We start from the raw sequence: 26,587 nt of genomic DNA on the forward strand, positions 1-26,587 counted from the left end.
GAGCTACCTAGGGGACCTTTGCCCGGTGTGTGTCCGCCGTGGCGCAGCGGTTAGCATCCCGCGCTACGAACCCCAATTAGATTCCCGCTCATCACGGCCACCGTCGCCAACGGTGATGGCGATTACCTGACCCGGTCCTGGGCCTCCCCACGGTCGACTCAGCCTCAAAATGAGTACCTGGTGTAAAATCACCGCCACTGGGGGAGACAAAGGCGGCCGGGCGCGGTGCTGGCCGCCCACCCCCTCGTGTGCCGTGCCGGCCTTCATCGGCGCTGCTCGCTGACAACTCTTGCCCCAACAGCGTGTCGAGGCTACGCGGGGGACCTTTGTCTTTGTGTGTGTGTGTAGGCGGCGGACGAGCGGAACTACCACGTGTTCTACTGCATGCTGCGCGGCATGGCGGGCGACAGCAAGCGGCAGCTGCACCTGGGCAACGCCGAGCAGTACAGCTACCTCACCATGGTGCCCCACCCCCCCACCCCCGTATCCGCACGTCTCCCCCCCTCGTATCCGCACGCCTCTCCCTTATAATGGTCTCCTATATCCACGCGTCTTCCATACCTGTGTCTCCCCCTTATCTGCAAGCCTCCCCCGTATCCGCGTCTCCCTCTTATCCGCGTCTCCCTCACAACCGCGTGTGTCCCTGATGCCCGTGCACCTCCCATTACACTGCTGTCTCCCCGACTCCCCCGTGCCCCCCCCCCCGTGCAGGGGAGCTGTATTCAGTGCGAGGGGCGCGACGACGCCGCCGAGTTTGCCAACATCTGCTCGGCCATGAAGGTGCTCATGTTCACCGACACCGAGATCTGGGAGGTGTCCAAGCTGCTCGCAGCCGTGCTGCACATGGGGAACCTGCTGTTCGAGGGTACGCATGGGGGGGGGGGGGGGTACGTGGGTGGGTAGTAGGGTAGGTGAGGGTCGAGATGGGACGATCATGGTAATGGTGATGGTGACGATGTTGGTGACGATGTTGGTGATGGTGTTGGTGACGATGTTGGTGATGGTGGTGATGGTGAGGATGTTGGTGACGATGTTGGTGACGATGTTGGTGACGGTGTTGGTGATGGTGTTGGTGATGGTGGTGATGTTGGCGATGTTGGTGACGATGTTGGTGACGATGTTGGTGATGGTGGTGATGTTCACGATGTTGATGACGATGTTGCGTGTTCCCCACAGCGCGCACCTATGACAACCTGGACTCGTGCGAGGTTCTCTCCTCCCCGCACCTCCGCGTCGCCTCCACCCTGCTCGAGGTGACCCCTGACCCCTAACCCCCGAACTCCATAACCCACACCCCCATCCCTGACTCACCACGTGACCCACACCCCCATCCCTGTCTCTAACCACGTGACCCACACCCCCATCCCTAACCCACACCCCGTGAACACGCCCCCATCCCTGAGCCCGTGTGACCCGTGACCCCGTGACCCCGTGACCCCAGGTGGACGAGGTGGACCTGCGTAACTGCCTGACGAGCCGCAGCATCATCACGCGCGGGGAGAGCGTCACGACGCCGCTCAACATGCAGCAGGCGCTGGACGTGCGGGACGCCTTCGTCAAGGCACGCAATCACTCGCAATCACCCGCAATCACCCGCAATCACTCGCAATCACTCGCAATCACTCACAATCACTCACCCGCAATCACTCGCAATCACTCGCAATCACTCACAATCACCCGCAATCACTCGCAATCACTCGCAATCACTCACAATCACTCACCCGCAATCACTCGCAATCACTCGCAATCACTCGCAATCACCCGCAATCACTCGCAATCACTCGCAATCACTCGCAATCACTCGCAATCACTCACAATCACTCGCAATCACTCACAATCACTCACAATCACTCGCAATCACTCGCAATCACTCGCAATCACTCACAATCACTCGCAATCACTCGCAATCACTCACAATCACTCACAATCACTCGCAATCACTCGCAATCACTCGCAATCACTCACAATCACTCGCAATCACTCGCAATCACTCGCAATCACTCACAATCACTCGCAATCACTCACAATCACTCGCAATCACTCGCAATCACCCGCAATCACTCACAATCACTCGCAATCACTCACAATCACTCGCAATCACTCACAATCACTCGCAATCACTCGCAATCACTCACAATCACTCGCAATCACTCACAATCACTCGCAATCACTCGCAATCACTCGCAATCACTCACAATCACTCGCAATCACTCACAATCACTCGCAATCACTCACAATCACTCGCAATCACTCGCAATCACTCGCAATCACTCGCAATCACTCGCAATCACCCGCAATCACCCGCAATCACTCGCAATCACTCGCAATCACTCGCAATCACTCGCAATCACTCGCAGTCACTCGCAATCACTCGCAATCACTCGCAATCACTCGCAATCACTCGCAATCACCCGCAATCACCCGCAATCACTCACAATCACTCGCAATCACTCGCAATCACTCGCAATCACTCACAATCACTCGCAATCACTCGCAATCACTCACAATCACTCGCAATCACTCACAATCACTCGCAATCACTCACAATCACTCGCAATCACTCACAATCACCCGCAATCACCCGCAATCACTCGCAATCACTCACAATCACTCGCAATCACTCACAATCACTCGCAATCACTCGCAATCACCCGCAATCACCCGCAATCACTCGCAATCACTCACAATCACTCGCAATCACTCGCAATCACTCGCAATCACTCACAATCACTCGCAATCACCCGCAATCACTCGCAATCACTCACAATCACTCGCAATCACTCGCAATCACCCGCAATCACCCGCAATCACTCGCAATCACTCACAATCACTCGCAATCACTCGCAATCACTCGCAATCACTCACCCGCAATCACTCGCAATCACTCGCAATCACTCGCAATCACTCGCAATCACTCACCCGCAATCACTCGCAATCACTCGCAATCACTCACAATCACTCACCCGCAATCACTCGCAATCACTCGCAATCACTCGCAATCACTCGCAATCACTCACTCGCAATCACTCGCAATCACTCGCAATCACTCGCAATCACTCACTCGCAATCACTCGCAATCACTCGCAATCACTCACTCGCAATCACTCGCAATCACTCGCAATCACTCACTCGCAATCACTCGCAATCACTCGCAATCACTCACTCGCAATCACTCGCAATCACTCGCAATCACTCGCAATCACTCACTCGCAATCACTCGCAATCACTCGCAATCACTCGCAATCACTCACTCGCAATCACTCGCAATCACTCGCAATCACTCACTCGCAATCACTCGCAATCACTCGCAATCACTCACTCGCAATCACTCGCAATCACTCGCAATCACTCGCAATCACTCACTCGCAATCACTCGCAATCACTCGCAATCACTCGCAATCACTCACTCGCAATCACTCGCAATCACTCGCAATCACTCACTCGCAATCACTCGCAATCACTCGCAATCACTCACTCGCAATCACTCGCAATCACTCACTCGCAATCACTCGCAATCACTCGCAATCACTCGCAATCACTCACTCGCAATCACTCGCAATCACTCGCAATCACTCACTCGCAATCACTCGCAATCACTCACTCGCAATCACTCGCAATCACTCGCAATCACTCGCAATCACTCGCAATCACTCACTCGCAATCACTCGCAATCACTCGCAATCACTCACTCGCAATCACTCACTCGCAATCACTCGCAATCACTCACAATCACTCGCAATCACTCGAAATCACTCCCCACAATCACTCGCAATCACTCGCAATCACTCGAAATCACTCCCCACAATCACTCGCAATCACTCGAAATCACTCACCCGCAATCACTCGCAATCACTCACAATCACTCGAAATCACTCCCCACAATCACTCGCAATCACTCACTCGCAATCACTCGAAATCACTCCCCACAATCACTCGCAATCACTCACTCGCAATCACTCGCAATCACTCGCAATCACTCGCAATCACTCACTCGCAATCACTCGCAATCACTCGCAATCACTCACTCGCAATCACTCGCAATCACTCGCAATCACTCACTCGCAATCACTCGCAATCACTCGCAATCACTCACTCGCAATCACTCGCAATCACTCGCAATCACTCGCAATCACTCACTCGCAATCACTCGCAATCACTCGCAATCACTCGCAATCACTCACTCGCAATCACTCGCAATCACTCGCAATCACTCACTCGCAATCACTCGCAATCACTCACAATCACTCACTCGCAATCACTCACTCGCAATCACTCACAATCACTCACTCGCAATCACTCACTCGCAATCACTCACAATCACTCACTCACAATCACTCACTCGCAATCACTCACAATCACTCGTAATCACTCGCAATCACTCACAATCACTCGTAATCACTCACAATCACTCACTCACAATCACTCGTAATCACTCGCAATCACTCGTAATCACTCGCAATCACTCACAATCACTCACTCGTAATCACTCGTAATCACTCCCCACAATCACTCGCAATCACTCGTAATCACTCGCAATCACTCACAATCACTCCCCACAATCACTCGTAATCACTCGCAATCACTCGCAATCACTCGCAATCACTCACTCGCAATCACTCACAATCACTCGTAATCACTCGCAATCACTCGCAATCACTCGCAATCACTCACTCGCAATCACTCACAATCACTCGTAATCACTCGCAATCACTCGCAATCACTCGCAATCACTCACTCGCAATCACTCACAATCACTCGTAATCACTCGCAATCACTCGCAATCACTCACTCGCAATCACTCACAATCACTCGTAATCACTCGCAATCACTCGTAATCACTCGCAATCACTCGCAATCACTCGCAATCACTCGTAATCACTCGCAATCACTCACAATCACTCGCAATCACTCACAATCACTCCCCACAATCACTCGTAATCACTCGCAATCACTCGTAATCACTCGCAATCACTCGCAATCACTCACTCGTAATCACTCGCAATCACTCCCCACAATCACTCGCAATCACTCACTCGCAATCACTCACTCGCAATCACTCACTCGCAATCACTCGCAATCACTCGTAATCACTCGCAATCACTCGCAATCACTCGTAATCACTCACAATCACTCGCAATCACTCGCAATCACTCGAAATCACTCCCCACAATCACTCGCAATCACTCGCAATCACTCGAAATCACTCCCCACAATCACTCGCAATCACTCGAAATCACTCACCCGCAATCACTCGCAATCACTCACAATCACTCGAAATCACTCCCCACAATCACTCGCAATCACTCACTCGCAATCACTCGAAATCACTCCCCACAATCACTCGCAATCACTCACTCGCAATCACTCGCAATCACTCGCAATCACTCGCAATCACTCACTCGCAATCACTCGCAATCACTCGCAATCACTCACTCGCAATCACTCGCAATCACTCGCAATCACTCACTCGCAATCACTCGCAATCACTCGCAATCACTCACTCGCAATCACTCGCAATCACTCGCAATCACTCGCAATCACTCACTCGCAATCACTCGCAATCACTCGCAATCACTCGCAATCACTCACTCGCAATCACTCGCAATCACTCGCAATCACTCACTCGCAATCACTCGCAATCACTCACAATCACTCACTCGCAATCACTCACTCGCAATCACTCACAATCACTCACTCGCAATCACTCACTCGCAATCACTCACAATCACTCACTCACAATCACTCACTCGCAATCACTCACAATCACTCGTAATCACTCGCAATCACTCACAATCACTCGTAATCACTCACAATCACTCACTCGTAATCACTCGTAATCACTCCCCACAATCACTCGCAATCACTCGTAATCACTCGCAATCACTCACAATCACTCGCAATCACTCACAATCACTCCCCACAATCACTCGTAATCACTCGCAATCACTCGTAATCACTCACAATCACTCGTAATCACTCGTAATCACTCGCAATCACTCCCCACAATCACTCGCAATCACTCACTCGCAATCACTCACTCGCAATCACTCACTCGCAATCACTCGCAATCACTCGTAATCACTCGCAATCACTCGCAATCACTCGTAATCACTCACAATCACTCGCAATCACTCACAATCACTCGTAATCACTCGCAATCACTCACAATCACTCGCAATCACTCACAATCACTCGTAATCACTCACAATCACTCGTAATCACTCGCAATCACTCGTAATCACTCGCAATCACTCACAATCACTCGCAATCACTCGCAATCACTCGTAATCACTCGCAATCACTCGCAATCACTCGTAATCACTCGCAATCACTCCCCACAATCACTCGCAATCACTCGCAATCACTCACTCGTAATCACTCGCAATCACTCCCCACAATCACTCACAATCACTCGCAATCACTCCCCACAATCACTCGTAATCACTCGCAATCACTCGCAATCACTCACTCACAATCACTCGCAATCACTCGCAATCACTCACTCGCAATCACTCGCAATCACTCGCAATCACTCGCAATCACTCACTCGCAATCACTCGCAATCACTCGCAATCACTCACTCGCAATCACTCGCAATCACTCACTCGCAATCACTCGCAATCACTCGCAATCACTCACTCGCAATCACTCGCAATCACTCGCAATCACTCGCAATCACTCACTCGCAATCACTCGCAATCACTCACTCGCAATCACTCGCAATCACTCGCAATCACTCGCAATCACTCACTCGCAATCACTCGCAATCACTCGCAATCACTCACTCGCAATCACTCGCAATCACTCACTCGCAATCACTCGCAATCACTCGCAATCACTCGCAATCACTCACTCGCAATCACTCGCAATCACTCGCAATCACTCGCAATCACTCACAATCACTCACTCGCAATCACTCGCAATCACTCACTCGCAATCACTCGCAATCACTCGCAATCACTCGCAATCACTCGCAATCACTCCCCACAATCAGTCGCAATCACTCCCCACAATCAGTCGCAATCACTCGCAATCACTCGCAATCACTCACTCGCAATCACTCGCAATCACTCGCAATCACTCGCAATCACTCACTCGCAATCACTCGCAATCACTCGCAATCACTCACTCGCAATCACTCGCAATCACTCGCAATCACTCACTCGCAATCACTCGCAATCACTCACTCGCAATCACTCGCAATCACTCGCAATCACTCGCAATCACTCGCAATCACTCGCAATCACTCACTCGCAATCACTCGCAATCACTCGCAATCACTCACTCGCAATCACTCGCAATCACTCGCAATCACTCACTCGCAATCACTCGCAATCACTTGCAATCACTCGCAATCACTCACTCGCAATCACTCGCAATCACTCGCAATCACTCACTCGCAATCACTCGCAATCACTCGCAATCACTCACTCGCAATCACTCGCAATCACTCGCAATCACTCACTCGCAATCACTCGCAATCACTCGCAATCACTCACTCGCAATCACTCGCAATCACTCACTCGCAATCACTCGCAATCACTCGCAATCACTCGCAATCACTCACTCGCAATCACTCGCAATCACTCGCAATCACTCGCAATCACTCACTCGCAATCACTCGCAATCACTCACTCGCAATCACTCGCAATCACTCGCAATCACTCGCAATCACTCACTCGCAATCACTCGCAATCACTCACTCGCAATCACTCGCAATCACTCGCAATCACTCGCAATCACTCACAATCACTCACTCGCAATCACTCGCAATCACTCGCAATCACTCGCAATCACTCACTCGCAATCACTCGCAATCACTCACTCGCAATCACTCGCAATCACTCGCAATCACTCGCAATCACTCACTCGCAATCACTCGCAATCACTCGCAATCACTCACTCGCAATCACTCGCAATCACTCGCAATCACTCACTCGCAATCACTCGCAATCACTCGCAATCACTCACTCGCAATCACTCGCAATCACTCACTCGCAATCACTCGCAATCACTCGCAATCACTCGCAATCACTCACTCGCAATCACTCGCAATCACTCACTCGCAATCACTCGCAATCACTCGCAATCACTCACAATCACTCACTCGCAATCACTCGCAATCACTCGCAATCACTCCCCACAATCACTCGCAATCACTCGCAATCACTCCCCACAATCACTCGTAATCAGTCGCAATCACTCGCAATCACTCACAATCACTCGCAATCACTCGCAATCACTCACTCGAAATCACTCGCAATCACTCACTCGCAATCACTCGCAATCACTCGCAATCACTCGCAATCACTCACTCGCAATCACTCGCAATCACTCGCAATCACTCACTCGCAATCACTCGCAATCACTCGCAATCACTCACTCGCAATCACTCGCAATCACTCACTCGCAATCACTCGCAATCACTCGCAATCACTCGCAATCACTCACTCGCAATCACTCGCAATCACTCGCAATCACTCGCAATCACTCACTCGCAATCACTCGCAATCACTCGCAATCACTCGCAATCACTCACTCGCAATCACTCGCAATCACTCACAATCACTCACTCGCAATCACTCGCAATCACTCGCAATCACTCACTCGCAATCACTCGCAATCACTCGCAATCACTCACTCGCAATCACTCGCAATCACTCACTCGCAATCACTCGCAATCACTCACTCGCAATCACTCACAATCACTCACAATCACTCACTCGCAATCACTCGCAATCACTCGCAATCACTCCCCACAATCAGTCGCAATCACTCACTCGCAATCACTCGTAATCACTCGCAATCACTCACTGACGATCACTCGCAATCACTCGCAATCACTCGCAATCACTCACTCGCAATCACTCGCAATCACTCGTAATCACTCGCAATCACTCACAATCACTCACTCGCAATCACTCGCAATCACTCACTCGCAATCACTCGCAATCACTCACTCGCAATCACTCACAATCACTCACAATCACTCACTCGCAATCACTCGCAATCACTCGCAATCACTCCCCACAATCAGTCGCAATCACTCACTCGCAATCACTCGTAATCACTCGCAATCACTCACTGACGATCACTCGCAATCACTCGCAATCACTCGCAATCACTCACTCGCAATCACTCGCAATCACTCGTAATCACTCGCAATCACTCACAATCACTCACTCGCAATCACTCGCAATCACTCCCCACAATCAGTCGCAATCACTCGCAATCACTCGCAATCACTCCCCACAATCATTCGTAATCACTCGCAATCACTCACTCGCAATCACTCGCAATCACTCGCAATCACTCGCAATCACTCACAATCACTCCCCACAATCATTCGTAATCACTCGCAATCACTCGCAATCACTCCCCACAATCACTCGCAATCACTCCCCACAATCACTCGCAATCACTCACTCGCAATCACTCGTAATCACTCGCAATCACTCGCAATCACTCGCAATCACTCGCAATCACTCACTCGCAATCACTCGCAATCACTCACTCGCAATCACTCGCAATCACTCGCAATCACTCACAATCACTCACTCGCAATCACTCGCAATCACTCGCAATCACTCCCCACAATCAGTCGCAATCACTCGCAATCACTCGCAATCACTCGCAATCACTCGCAATCACTCACTCGCAATCACTCGCAATCACTCGCAATCACTCGCAATCACTCACAATCACTCACTCACAATCACTCACTCGCAATCACTCACTCGTAATCAGTCGCAATCACTCGCAATCACTCACAGTCACTCGCAATCACTCGCAATCACTCACTCGCAATCACTCGCAATCACTCACTCGCAATCACTCGCAATCACTCGCAATCACTCGCAATCACTCACTCGCAATCACTCGCAATCACTCGCAATCACTCACTCGCAATCACTCGCAATCACTCGCAATCACTCACTCGCAATCACTCGCAATCACTCACTCGCAATCACTCGCAATCACTCGCAATCACTCGCAATCACTCACTCGCAATCACTCGCAATCACTCGCAATCACTCGCAATCACTCACTCGCAATCACTCGCAATCACTCGCAATCACTCGCAATCACTCACTCGCAATCACTCGCAATCACTCACAATCACTCACTCGCAATCACTCGCAATCACTCGCAATCACTCACTCGCAATCACTCGCAATCACTCACTCGCAATCACTCACTCGCAATCACTCGCAATCACTCACAATCACTCACTCGCAATCACTCACTCGCAATCACTCGCAATCACTCACTCGCAATCACTCGCAATCACTCGCAATCACTCACAATCACTCACTCGCAATCACTCGCAATCACTCGCAATCACTCCCCACAATCAGTCGCAATCACTCACTCGCAATCACTCGTAATCACTCGCAATCACTCACTGACGATCACTCGCAATCACTCGCAATCACTCACTCGCAATCACTCGCAATCACTCGTAATCACTCGCAATCACTCACAATCACTCACTCGCAATCACTCGCAATCACTCCCCACAATCAGTCGCAATCACTCACTCGCAATCACTCGCAATCACTCGCAATCACTCGCAATCACTCACAATCACTCCCCACAATCATTCGCAATCACTCGCAATCACTCGCAATCACTCCCCACAATCACTCGCAATCACTCACTCGCAATCACTCGTAATCACTCGCAATCACTCGCAATCACTCACTGACGATCACTCGCAATCACTCGCAATCACTCACAATCACTCCCCACAATCACTCGCAATCACTCACTGACGATCACTCGCAATCACTCGCAATCACTCACTCGCAATCACTCGCAATCACTCGCAATCACTCACTCGCAATCACTCGCAATCACTCGCAATCACTCACTCGCAATCACTCGCAATCACTCACTCGCAATCACTCGCAATCACTCACTCGCAATCACTCGCAATCACTCGCAATCACTCGCAATCACTCACTCGCAATCACTCGCAATCACTCGCAATCACTCGCAATCACTCACTCGCAATCACTCGCAATCACTCGCAATCACTCGCAATCACTCACAATCACTCACTCGCAATCACTCGCAATCACTCGCAATCACTCGCAATCACTCGCAATCACTCACTCGCAATCACTCGCAATCACTCCCCACAATCAGTCGCAATCACTCGCAATCACTCACAATCACTCGCAATCACTCCCCACAATCACTCGTAATCACTCGCAATCACTCACTCGCAATCACTCGCAATCACTCGCAATCACTCGCAATCACTCCCCACAATCACTCGCAATCACTCGCAATCACTCGCAATCACTCGCAATCACTCCCCACAATCACTCGCAATCACTCGCAATCACTCACTCGCAATCACTCACAATCACTCGCAATCACTCCCCACAATCACTCGCAATCACTCGCAATCACTCACTCGCAATCACTCGCAATCACTCGCAATCACTCACTCGCAATCACTCGCAATCACTCCCCACAATCACTCGCAATCACTCGCAATCACTCACAATCACTCGCAATCACTCCCCACAATCACTCGTAATCAGTCGCAATCACTCGCAATCACTCACAATCACTCACTCGCAATCACTCGCAATCACTCACAATCACTCCCCACAATCAGTCGCAATCACTCGCAATCACTCACAATCACTCCCCACAATCACTCGCAATCACTCACAATCACTCGTAATCAGTCGCAATCACTCGCAATCACTCACTCGCAATCACTCACTCGCAATCACTCGCAATCACTCGCAATCACTCACTCGCAATCACTCGCAATCACTCGCAATCACTCACTCGCAATCACTCGCAATCACTCGCAATCACTCACAATCACTCACTCGCAATCACTCGCAATCACTCGCAATCACTCACTCGCAATCACTCGCAATCACTCGCAATCACTCACTCGTAATCACTCGCAATCACTCGCAATCACTCACTGACGATCACTCGCAATCACTCGCAATCACTCGCAATCACTCACTCGCAATCACTCGCAATCACTCGCAATCACTCGCAATCACTCACTCGCAATCACTCGCAATCACTCGCAATCACTCACTCGCAATCACTCGCAATCACTCACTCGCAATCACTCGCAATCACTCACTCGCAATCACTCGCAATCACTCGCAATCACTCGCAATCACTCACTCGCAATCACTCGCAATCACTCGCAATCACTCGCAATCACTCACCCGCAATCACTCGCAATCACTCACTCGCAATCACTCGCAATCACTCACCCGCAATCACTCGCAATCACTCACTCGCAATCACTCGCAATCACTCGCAATCACTCACTCGCAATCACTCGCAATCACTCACCCGCAATCACTCGCAATCACTCACTCGCAATCACTCGCAATCACTCACTCGCAATCACTCGCAATCACTCGCAATCACTCACTCGCAATCACTCGCAATCACTCGCAATCACTCCCCACAATCACTCGTAATCACTCGCAATCACTCGCAATCACTCACTCGCAATCACTCGCAATCACTCGCAATCACTCACTCGCAATCACTCACTCGCAATCACTCGCAATCACTCGCAATCACTCACTCGCAATCACTCGCAATCACTCGCAATCACTCACTCGCAATCACTCGCAATCACTCGCAATCACTCACTCGCAATTACTCGCAATCACTCGCAATCACTCACTCGCAATCACTCGCAATCACTCACTCGCAATCACTCGCAATCACTCGCAATCACTCGCAATCACTCACTCGCAATCACTCGCAATCACTCGCAATCACTCGCAATCACTCACTCGCAATCACTCGCAATCACTCACTCGCAATCACTCGCAATCACTCGCAATCACTCGCAATCACTCACAATCACTCACTCGCAATCACTCGCAATCACTCGCAATCACTCCCCACAATCAGTCGCAATCACTCACTCGCAATCACTCGCAATCACTCGCAATCACTCACTCGCAATCACTCACAATCACTCGCAATCACTCACTCGCAATCACTCGCAATCACTCGCAATCACTCCCCACAATCACTCGCAATCACTCGCAATCACTCGCAATCACTCGCAATCACTCACTCGCAATCACTCGCAATCACTCACTCGCAATCACTCGCAATCACTCGCAATCACTCACTCGCAATCACTCACTCGCAATCACTCGCAATCACTCACTCGCAATCACTCGCAATCACTCACTCGCAATCACTCGCAATCACTCACTCGCAATCACTCACTCGCAATCACTCGCAATCACTCACTCGCAATCACTCGCAATCACTCACCCGCAATCACTCGCAATCACTCACTCGCAATCACTCGCAATCACTCGCAATCACTCACTCGCAATCACTCGCAATCACTCACAATCACTCACTCGCAATCACTCGCAATCACTCGCAATCACTCACTCGTAATCACTCGCAATCACTCGCAATCACTCACTGACGATCACTCGCAATCACTCGCAATCACTCGCAATCACTCACTCGCAATCACTCGCAATCACTCGCAATCACTCGCAATCACTCACTCGCAATCACTCGCAATCACTCGCAATCACTCACTCGCAATCACTCGCAATCACTCACTCGCAATCACTCGCAATCACTCACTCGCAATCACTCGCAATCACTCGCAATCACTCGCAATCACTCACTCGCAATCACTCGCAATCACTCGCAATCACTCGCAATCACTCACCCGCAATCACTCGCAATCACTCACTCGCAATCACTCGCAATCACTCACCCGCAATCACTCGCAATCACTCACTCGCAATCACTCGCAATCACTCGCAATCACTCACTCGCAATCACTCGCAATCACTCACCCGCAATCACTCGCAATCACTCACTCGCAATCACTCGCAATCACTCACTCGCAATCACTCGCAATCACTCGCAATCACTCACTCGCAATCACTCGCAATCACTCACTCGCAATCACTCGCAATCACTCGCAATCACTCACTCGCAATCACTCGCAATCACTCGCAATCACTCCCCACAATCACTCGTAATCACTCGCAATCACTCGCAATCACTCACTCGCAATCACTCGCAATCACTCGCAATCACTCACTCGCAATCACTCGCAATCACTCGCAATCACTCACTCGCAATCACTCGCAATCACTCGCAATCACTCACTCGCAATTACTCGCAATCACTCGCAATCACTCACTCGCAATCACTCGCAATCACTCGCAATCACTCCCCACAATCACTCGCAATCACTCGCAATCACTCACTCGCAATCACTCACTCGCAATCACTCGCAATCACTCGCAATCACTCACTCGCAATCACTCGCAATCACTCGCAATCACTCACTCGCAATCACTCGCAATCACTCGCAATCACTCACTCGCAATTACTCGCAATCACTCGCAATCACTCACTCGCAATCACTCGCAATCACTCACTCGCAATCACTCGCAATCACTCGCAATCACTCGCAATCACTCACTCGCAATCACTCGCAATCACTCGCAATCACTCGCAATCACTCACTCGCAATCACTCGCAATCACTCACTCGCAATCACTCGCAATCACTCGCAATCACTCGCAATCACTCACAATCACTCACTCGCAATCACTCGCAATCACTCGCAATCACTCCCCACAATCAGTCGCAATCACTCACTCGCAATCACTCGCAATCACTCGCAATCACTCACTCGCAATCACTCGCAATCACTCGCAATCACTCACTCGCAATCACTCGCAATCACTCGCAATCACTCCCCACAATCACTCGCAATCACTCGCAATCACTCGCAATCACTCGCAATCACTCACTCGCAATCACTCGCAATCACTCACTCGCAATCACTCGCAATCACTCGCAATCACTCACTCGCAATCACTCACTCGCAATCACTCGCAATCACTCACTCGCAATCACTCGCAATCACTCACTCGCAATCACTCGCAATCACTCACTCGCAATCACTCACTCGCAATCACTCGCAATCACTCACTCGCAATCACTCGCAATCACTCACCCGCAATCACTCGCAATCACTCACTCGCAATCACTCGCAATCACTCGCAATCACTCACTCGCAATCACTCGCAATCACTCACAATCACTCACTCGCAATCACTCGCAATCACTCGCAATCACTCACTCGTAATCACTCGCAATCACTCGCAATCACTCACTGACGATCACTCGCAATCACTCGCAATCACTCGCAATCACTAACTCGCAATCACTCGCAATCACTCGCAATCACTCGCAATCACTCACTCGCAATCACTCGCAATCACTCGCAATCACTCACTCGCAATCACTCGCAATCACTCACTCGCAATCACTCGCAATCACTCACTCGCAATCACTCGCAATCACTCGCAATCACTCGCAATCACTCACTCGCAATCACTCGCAATCACTCGCAATCACTCGCAATCACTCACCCGCAATCACTCGCAATCACTCACTCGCAATCACTCGCAATCACTCACCCGCAATCACTCGCAATCACTCACTCGCAATCACTCGCAATCACTCGCAATCACTCACTCGCAATCACTCGCAATCACTCACCCGCAATCACTCGCAATCACTCACTCGCAATCACTCGCAATCACTCACTCGCAATCACTCGCAATCACTCGCAATCACTCACTCGCAATCACTCGCAATCACTCACTCGCAATCACTCGCAATCACTCGCAATCACTCACTCGCAATCACTCGCAATCACTCGCAATCACTCACTCGCAATCACTCGCAATCACTCGCAATCACTCACCCGCAATCACTCGCAATCACTCACTCGCAATCACTCGCAATCACTCACCCGCAATCACTCGCAATCACTCACTCGCAATCACTCGCAATCACTCGCAATCACTCACTCGCAATCACTCGCAATCACTCCCCACAATCACTCGTAATCACTCGCAATCACTCGCAATCACTCGCAATCACTCGCAATCACTCACTCGCAATCACTCACTCGCAATCACTCGCAATCACTCGCAATCACTCACTCGCAATCACTCGCAATCACTCGCAATCACTCCCCACAATCACTCGTAATCACTCGCAATCACTCGCAATCACTCGCAATCACTCGCAATCACTCACTCGCAATCACTCGTAATCACTCGCAATCACTCGCAATCACTCGCAATCACTCACTCGCAATCACTCGCAATCACTCGCAATCACTCACTCGCAATCACTCGCAATCACTCGCAATCACTCACTCGCAATCACTCGCAATCACTCGCAATCACTCGCAATCACTCGCAATCACTCACTCGCAATCACTCGCAATCACTCACTCGCAATCACTCGCAATCACTCGCAATCACTCACTCGCAATCACTCGCAATCACTCGCAATCACTCACTCGCAATCACTCGCAATCACTCGCAATCACTCGCAATCACTCACTCGCAATCACTCGCAATCACTCGCAATCACTCACTCGCAATCACTCGCAATCACTCGCAATCACTCACTCGCAATTACTCGCAATCACTCGCAATCACTCACTCGCAATCACTCGCAATCACTCACTCGCAATCACTCGCAATCACTCGCAATCACTCGCAATCACTCACTCGCAATCACTCGCAATCACTCGCAATCACTCGCAATCACTCGCAATCACTCACTCGCAATCACTCGCAATCACTCGCAATCACTCGCAATCACTCACAATCACTCACTCGCAATCACTCGCAATCACTCGCAATCACTCCCCACAATCAGTCGCAATCACTCACTCGCAATCACTCGCAATCACTCGCAATCACTCACTCGCAATCACTCGCAATCACTCGCAATCACTCACTCGCAATCACTCGCAATCACTCGCAATCACTCACTCGCAATCACTCGCAATCACTCGCAATCACTCGCAATCACTCACTCGCAATCACTCGCAATCACTCGCAATCACTCGCAATCACTCACTCGCAATCACTCGCAATCACTCGCAATCACTCACTCGCAATCACTCGCAATCACTCACAATCACTCACTCGCAATCACTCACTCGCAATCACTCACAATCACTCGTAATCACTCGCAATCACTCCCCACAATCACTCGCAATCACTCACAATCACTCACTCACAATCACTCGTAATCACTCGCAATCACTCGTAATCACTCACAATCACTCCCCACAATCACTCGCAATCACTCACAATCACTCGCAATCACTCACAATCACTCACTCACAATCACTCGTAATCACTCGCAATCACTCGTAATCACTCGCAATCACTCACAATCACTCGTAATCACTCGCAATCACTCACTCGCAATCACTCGCAATCACTCGTAATCACTCGCAATCACTCGCAATCACTCACTCGCAATCACTCGCAATCACTCCCCACAATCACTCGTAATCACTCGTAATCACTCACTCACAATCACTCGTAATCACTCGTAATCACTCACTCACAATCACTCGTAATCACTCGTAATCACTCACAATCACTCGTAATCACTCACAATCACTCGTAATCACTCACAATCACTCACTCACAATCACTCGCAATCACTCACAATCACTCACTCACAATCACTCGTAATCACTCGTAATCACTCACAATCACTCGTAATCACTCACAATCACTCGTAATCACTCACAATCACTCACTCACAATCACTCGCAATCACTCACAATCACTCACTCGTAATCACTCGTAATCACTCCCCACAATCACTCGCAATCACTCGTAATCACTCGCAATCACTCACAATCACTCGCAATCACTCACAATCACTCCCCACAATCACTCGTAATCACTCGCAATCACTCGCAATCACTCACAATCACTCGTAATCACTCGCAATCACTCGTAATCACTCGCAATCACTCGTAATCACTCGCAATCACTCGCAATCACTCACTCGTAATCACTCGCAATCACTCCCCACAATCACTCGTAATCACTCGTAATCACTCGCAATCACTCCCCACAATCACTCGCAATCACTCCCCACAATCACTCGCAATCACTCCCCACAATCACTCGTAATCACTCGTAATCACTCGCAATCACTCACTCGTAATCACTCGCAATCACTCCCCACACTCACTCGCAATCACTCGTAATCACTCGCAATCACTCACAATCACTCCCCACAATCACTCGTAATCACTCGTAATCACTCGCAATCACTCACTCGTAATCACTCGCAATCACTCCCCACAATCACTCGTAATCACTCGTAATCACTCGCAATCACTCACAATCACTCGCAATCACTCCCCACAATCACTCACAATCACTCGCAATCACTCGCAATCACTCCCCACAATCACTCGTAATCACTCGCAATCACTCACAATCACTCGTAATCACTCCCCACAATCACTCGTAATCACTCGCAATCACTCGCAATCACTCCCCACAATCACTCGTAATCACTCGCAATCACTCGCAATCACTCACTCACAATCACTCGCAATCACTCGCAATCACTCACTCGCAATCACTCGCAATCACTCGCAATCACTCGCAATCACTCACTCGCAATCACTCGCAATCACTCGCAATCACTCACTCGCAATCACTCGCAATCACTCACTCGCAATCACTCGCAATCACTCGCAATCACTCACTCGCAATCACTCGCAATCACTCGCAATCACTCGCAATCACTCACTCGCAATCACTCGCAATCACTCACTCGCAATCACTCGCAATCACTCGCAATCACTCGCAATCACTCACTCGCAATCACTCGCAATCACTCGCAATCACTCACTCGCAATCACTCGCAATCACTCACTCGCAATCACTCGCAATCACTCGCAATCACTCGCAATCACTCACTCGCAATCACTCGCAATCACTCGCAATCACTCGCAATCACTCACAATCACTCACTCGCAATCACTCGCAATCACTCACTCGCAATCACTCGCAATCACTCGCAATCACTCGCAATCACTCGCAATCACTCCCCACAATCAGTCGCAATCACTCCCCACAATCAGTCGCAATCACTCGCAATCACTCGCAATCACTCACTCGCAATCACTCGCAATCACTCGCAATCACTCGCAATCACTCACTCGCAATCACTCGCAATCACTCGCAATCACTCACTCGCAATCACTCGCAATCACTCGCAATCACTCACTCGCAATCACTCGCAATCACTCACTCGCAATCACTCGCAATCACTCGCAATCACTCACTCGCAATCACTCGCAATCACTCGCAATCACTCGCAATCACTCACTCGCAATCACTCGCAATCACTCGCAATCACTCACTCGCAATCACTCGCAATCACTCGCAATCACTCACTCGCAATCACTCGCAATCACTCGCAATCACTCGCAATCACTCACTCGCAATCACTCGCAATCACTCGCAATCACTCACTCGCAATCACTCGCAATCACTCGCAATCACTCACTCGCAATCACTCGCAATCACTCGCAATCACTCACTCGCAATCACTCGCAATCACTCGCAATCACTCACTCGCAATCACTCGCAATCACTCACTCGCAATCACTCGCAATCACTCGCAATCACTCGCAATCACTCACTCGCAATCACTCGCAATCACTCGCAATCACTCGCAATCACTCACTCGCAATCACTCGCAATCACTCACTCGCAATCACTCGCAATCACTCGCAATCACTCGCAATCACTCACAATCACTCACTCGCAATCACTCGCAATCACTCGCAATCACTCGCAATCACTCACTCGCAATCACTCGCAATCACTCACTCGCAATCACTCGCAATCACTCGCAATCACTCGCAATCACTCACTCGCAATCACTCGCAATCACTCGCAATCACTCACTCGCAATCACTCGCAATCACTCGCAATCACTCACTCGCAATCACTCGCAATCACTCGCAATCACTCACTCGCAATCACTCGCAATCACTCACTCGCAATCACTCGCAATCACTCGCAATCACTCGCAATCACTCACTCGCAATCACTCACTCGCAATCACTCGCAATCACTCGCAATCACTCACAATCACTCACTCGCAATCACTCGCAATCACTCGCAATCACTCCCCACAATCACTCGCAATCACTCGCAATCACTCCCCACAATCACTCGTAATCAGTCGCAATCACTCGCAATCACTCACAATCACTCGCAATCACTCGCAATCACTCACTCGCAATCACTCGCAATCACTCACTCGCAATCACTCGCAATCACTCGCAATCACTCGCAATCACTCACTCGCAATCACTCGCAATCACTCGCAATCACTCACTCGCAATCACTCGCAATCACTCGCAATCACTCACTCGCAATCACTCGCAATCACTCACTCGCAATCACTCGCAATCACTCGCAATCACTCGCAATCACTCACTCGCAATCACTCGCAATCACTCGCAATCACTCGCAATCACTCACTCGCAATCACTCGCAATCACTCGCAATCACTCGCAATCACTCACTCGCAATCACTCGCAATCACTCACAATCACTCACTCGCAATCACTCGCAATCACTCGCAATCACTCACTCGCAATCACTCGCAATCACTCGCAATCACTCACTCGCAATCACTCGCAATCACTCACTCGCAATCACTCGCAATCACTCACTCGCAATCACTCACAATCACTCACAATCACTCACTCGCAATCACTCGCAATCACTCGCAATCACTCCCCACAATCAGTCGCAATCACTCACTCGCAATCACTCGTAATCACTCGCAATCACTCACTGACGATCACTCGCAATCACTCGCAATCACTCGCAATCACTCACTCGCAATCACTCGCAATCACTCGTAATCACTCGCAATCACTCACAATCACTCACTCGCAATCACTCGCAATCACTCCCCACAATCAGTCGCAATCACTCACTCGCAATCACTCGCAATCACTCGCAATCACTCGCAATCACTCACAATCACTCCCCACAATCATTCGTAATCACTCGCAATCACTCCCCACAATCACTCGCAATCACTCCCCACAATCACTCGCAATCACTCACTCGCAATCACTCGTAATCACTCGCAATCACTCGCAATCACTCGCAATCACTCGCAATCACTCACTCGCAATCACTCGCAATCACTCACTCGCAATCACTCGCAATCACTCGCAATCACTCACAATCACTCACTCACAATCACTCGCAATCACTCGCAATCACTCACTCGCAATCACTCGCAATCACTCGCAATCACTCGCAATCACTCACTCGCAATCACTCGCAATCACTCGCAATCACTCACTCGCAATCACTCGCAATCACTCACTCGCAATCACTCGCAATCACTCGCAATCACTCACTCGCAATCACTCGCAATCACTCGCAATCACTCGCAATCACTCACTCGCAATCACTCGCAATCACTCACTCGCAATCACTCGCAATCACTCGCAATCACTCGCAATCACTCACTCGCAATCACTCGCAATCACTCGCAATCACTCACTCGCAATCACTCGCAATCACTCACTCGCAATCACTCGCAATCACTCGCAATCACTCGCAATCACTCACTCGCAATCACTCGCAATCACTCGCAATCACTCGCAATCACTCACAATCACTCACTCGCAATCACTCGCAATCACTCACTCGCAATCACTCGCAATCACTCGCAATCACTCGCAATCACTCGCAATCACTCCCCACAATCAGTCGCAATCACTCCCCACAATCAGTCGCAATCACTCGCAATCACTCGCAATCACTCACTCGCAATCACTCGCAATCACTCGCAATCACTCGCAATCACTCACTCGCAATCACTCGCAATCACTCGCAATCACTCACTCGCAATCACTCGCAATCACTCGCAATCACTCACTCGCAATCACTCGCAATCACTCACTCGCAATCACTCGCAATCACTCGCAATCACTCACTCGCAATCACTCGCAATCACTCGCAATCACTCGCAATCACTCACTCGCAATCACTCGCAATCACTCGCAATCACTCACTCGCAATCACTCGCAATCACTCGCAATCACTCACTCGCAATCACTCGCAATCACTCGCAATCACTCGCAATCACTCACTCGCAATCACTCGCAATCACTCGCAATCACTCACTCGCAATCACTCGCAATCACTCGCAATCACTCACTCGCAATCACTCGCAATCACTCGCAATCACTCACTCGCAATCACTCGCAATCACTCGCAATCACTCACTCGCAATCACTCGCAATCACTCACTCGCAATCACTCGCAATCACTCGCAATCACTCGCAATCACTCACTCGCAATCACTCGCAATCACTCGCAATCACTCGCAATCACTCACTCGCAATCACTCGCAATCACTCACTCGCAATCACTCGCAATCACTCGCAATCACTCGCAATCACTCACAATCACTCACTCGCAATCACTCGCAATCACTCGCAATCACTCGCAATCACTCACTCGCAATCACTCGCAATCACTCACTCGCAATCACTCGCAATCACTCGCAATCACTCGCAATCACTCACTCGCAATCACTCGCAATCACTCGCAATCACTCACTCGCAATCACTCGCAATCACTCGCAATCACTCACTCGCAATCACTCGCAATCACTCGCAATCACTCACTCGCAATCACTCGCAATCACTCACTCGCAATCACTCGCAATCACTCGCAATCACTCGCAATCACTCACTCGCAATCACTCACTCGCAATCACTCGCAATCACTCGCAATCACTCACAATCACTCACTCGCAATCACTCGCAATCACTCGCAATCACTCCCCACAATCACTCGCAATCACTCGCAATCACTCCCCACAATCACTCGTAATCAGTCGCAATCACTCGCAATCACTCACAATCACTCGCAATCACTCGCAATCACTCACTCGCAATCACTCGCAATCACTCACTCGCAATCACTCGCAATCACTCGCAATCACTCGCAATCACTCACTCGCAATCACTCGCAATCACTCGCAATCACTCACTCGCAATCACTCGCAATCACTCGCAATCACTCACTCGCAATCACTCGCAATCACTCACTCGCAATCACTCGCAATCACTCGCAATCACTCGCAATCACTCACTCGCAATCACTCGCAATCACTCGCAATCACTCGCAATCACTCACTCGCAATCACTCGCAATCACTCGCAATCACTCGCAATCACTCACTCGCAATCACTCGCAATCACTCACAATCACTCACTCGCAATCACTCGCAATCACTCGCAATCACTCACTCGCAATCACTCGCAATCACTCGCAATCACTCACTCGCAATCACTCGCAATCACTCACTCGCAATCACTCGCAATCACTCACTCGCAATCACTCACAATCACTCACAATCACTCACTCGCAATCACTCGCAATCACTCGCAATCACTCCCCACAATCAGTCGCAATCACTCACTCGCAATCACTCGTAATCACTCGCAATCACTCACTGACGATCACTCGCAATCACTCGCAATCACTCGCAATCACTCACTCGCAATCACTCGCAATCACTCGTAATCACTCGCAATCACTCACAATCACTCACTCGCAATCACTCGCAATCACTCCCCACAATCAGTCGCAATCACTCACTCGCAATCACTCGCAATCACTCGCAATCACTCGCAATCACTCACAATCACTCCCCACAATCATTCGTAATCACTCGCAATCACTCCCCACAATCACTCGCAATCACTCCCCACAATCACTCGCAATCACTCACTCGCAATCACTCGTAATCACTCGCAATCACTCGCAATCACTCGCAATCACTCGCAATCACTCACTCGCAATCACTCGCAATCACTCACTCGCAATCACTCGCAATCACTCGCAATCACTCACAATCACTCACTCGCAATCACTCGCAATCACTCGCAATCACTCCCCACAATCAGTCGCAATCACTCGCAATCACTCGCAATCACTCGCAATCACTCGCAATCACTCACTCGCAATCACTCGCAATCACTCGCAATCACTCGCAATCACTCACAATCACTCACTCACAATCACTCACTCGCAATCACTCACTCGTAATCAGTCGCAATCACTCGCAATCACTCACAATCACTCGCAATCACTCGCAATCACTCACTCGCAATCACTCGCAATCACTCACTCGCAATCACTCGCAATCACTCGCAATCACTCGCAATCACTCACTCGCAATCACTCGCAATCACTCGCAATCACTCACTCGCAATCACTCGCAATCACTCGCAATCACTCACTCGCAATCACTCGCAATCACTCACTCGCAATCACTCGCAATCACTCGCAATCACTCGCAATCACTCACTCGCAATCACTCGCAATCACTCGCAATCACTCGCAATCACTCACTCGCAATCACTCGCAATCACTCGCAATCACTCGCAATCACTCACTCGCAATCACTCGCAATCACTCACAATCACTCACTCGCAATCACTCGCAATCACTCGCAATCACTCACTCGCAATCACTCGCAATCACTCACTCGCAATCACTCACTCGCAATCACTCGCAATCACTCACAATCACTCACTCGCAATCACTCACTCGCAATCACTCGCAATCACTCACTCGCAATCACTCGCAATCACTCGCAATCACTCACAATCACTCACTCGCAATCACTCGCAATCACTCGCAATCACTCCCCACAATCAGTCGCAATCACTCACTCGCAATCACTCGTAATCACTCGCAATCACTCACTGACGATCACTCGCAATCACTCGCAATCACTCACTCGCAATCACTCGCAATCACTCGTAATCACTCGCAATCACTCACAATCACTCACTCGCAATCACTCGCAATCACTCCCCACAATCAGTCGCAATCACTCACTCGCAATCACTCGCAATCACTCGCAATCACTCGCAATCACTCACAATCACTCCCCACAATCATTCGCAATCACTCGCAATCACTCGCAATCACTCCCCACAATCACTCGCAATCACTCACTCGCAATCACTCGTAATCACTCGCAATCACTCGCAATCACTCACTGACGATCACTCGCAATCACTCGCAATCACTCACAATCACTCCCCACAATCACTCGCAATCACTCACTGACGATCACTCGCAATCACTCGCAATCACTCACTCGCAATCACTCGCAATCACTCGCAATCACTCACTCGCAATCACTCGCAATCACTCGCAATCACTCACTCGCAATCACTCGCAATCACTCACTCGCAATCACTCGCAATCACTCACTCGCAATCACTCGCAATCACTCGCAATCACTCGCAATCACTCACTCGCAATCACTCGCAATCACTCGCAATCACTCGCAATCACTCACTCGCAATCACTCGCAATCACTCGCAATCACTCGCAATCACTCACAATCACTCACTCGCAATCACTCGCAATCACTCGCAATCACTCGCAATCACTCGCAATCACTCACTCGCAATCACTCGCAATCACTCCCCACAATCAGTCGCAATCACTCGCAATCACTCACAATCACTCGCAATCACTCCCCACAATCACTCGTAATCAGTCGCAATCACTCGCAATCACTCACAATCACTCACTCGCAATCACTCGCAATCACTCGCAATCACTCCCCACAATCAGTCGCAATCACTCGCAATCACTCACAATCACTCCCCACAATCACTCGTAATCAGTCGCAATCACTCGCAATCACTCACTCGCAATCACTCACTCGCAATCACTCGCAATCACTCGCAATCACTCACTCGCAATCACTCGCAATCACTCGCAATCACTCACTCGCAATCACTCGCAATCACTCGCAATCACTCACAATCACTCACTCGCAATCACTCGCAATCACTCGCAATCACTCACTCGCAATCACTCGCAATCACTCGCAATCACTCACTCGTAATCACTCGCAATCACTCGCAATCACTCACTGACGATCACTCGCAATCACTCGCAATCACTCGCAATCACTCACTCGCAATCACTCGCAATCACTCGCAATCACTCGCAATCACTCACTCGCAATCACTCGCAATCACTCGCAATCACTCACTCGCAATCACTCGCAATCACTCACTCGCAATCACTCGCAATCACTCACTCGCAATCACTCGCAATCACTCGCAATCACTCGCAATCACTCACTCGCAATCACTCGCAATCACTCGCAATCACTCACCCGCAATCACTCGCAATCACTCACTCGCAATCACTCGCAATCACTCACCCGCAATCACTCGCAATCACTCACTCGCAATCACTCGCAATCACTCGCAATCACTCACTCGCAATCACTCGCAATCACTCACCCGCAATCACTCGCAATCACTCACTCGCAATCACTCGCAATCACTCACTCGCAATCACTCGCAATCACTCGCAATCACTCACTCGCAATCACTCGCAATCACTCGCAATCACTCACTCGCAATCACTCGCAATCACTCACTCGCAATCACTCGCAATCACTCGCAATCACTCACTCGCAATCACTCACTCGCAATCACTCGCAATCACTCACTCGCAATCACTCGCAATCACTCGCAATCACTCACTCGCAATCACTCGCAATCACTCGCAATCACTCCCCACAATCACTCGTAATCACTCGCAATCACTCGCAATCACTCACTCGCAATCACTCGCAAT

At 49.9% G+C, this 26,587-nt stretch overlaps 1 protein-coding gene across 1 annotated transcript in view; it reads left to right on the forward strand.

Annotated features, from left to right (window-relative positions):
• Positions 1-26,587, forward strand: part of LOC144950143 (unconventional myosin-VIIa-like) — a 75,061-nt gene that overhangs the window by 34,897 nt on the left and 13,577 nt on the right. Inside the window, exons 11-14 of the mRNA XM_078880204.1 lie at positions 349-462; positions 712-865; positions 1,177-1,253; positions 1,442-1,649. Coding sequence (XP_078736330.1) covers positions 349-462; positions 712-865; positions 1,177-1,253; positions 1,442-1,649 — 553 coding nt within the window. The remainder of the gene's footprint in view (positions 1-348; positions 463-711; positions 866-1,176; positions 1,254-1,441; positions 1,650-26,587) is intronic.

This window comes from Lampetra fluviatilis, chromosome 56 (assembly GCF_964198595.1).
Source record: "Lampetra fluviatilis chromosome 56, kcLamFluv1.1, whole genome shotgun sequence".
Lineage (NCBI taxonomy): Eukaryota > Metazoa > Chordata > Hyperoartia > Petromyzontiformes > Petromyzontidae > Lampetra > Lampetra fluviatilis.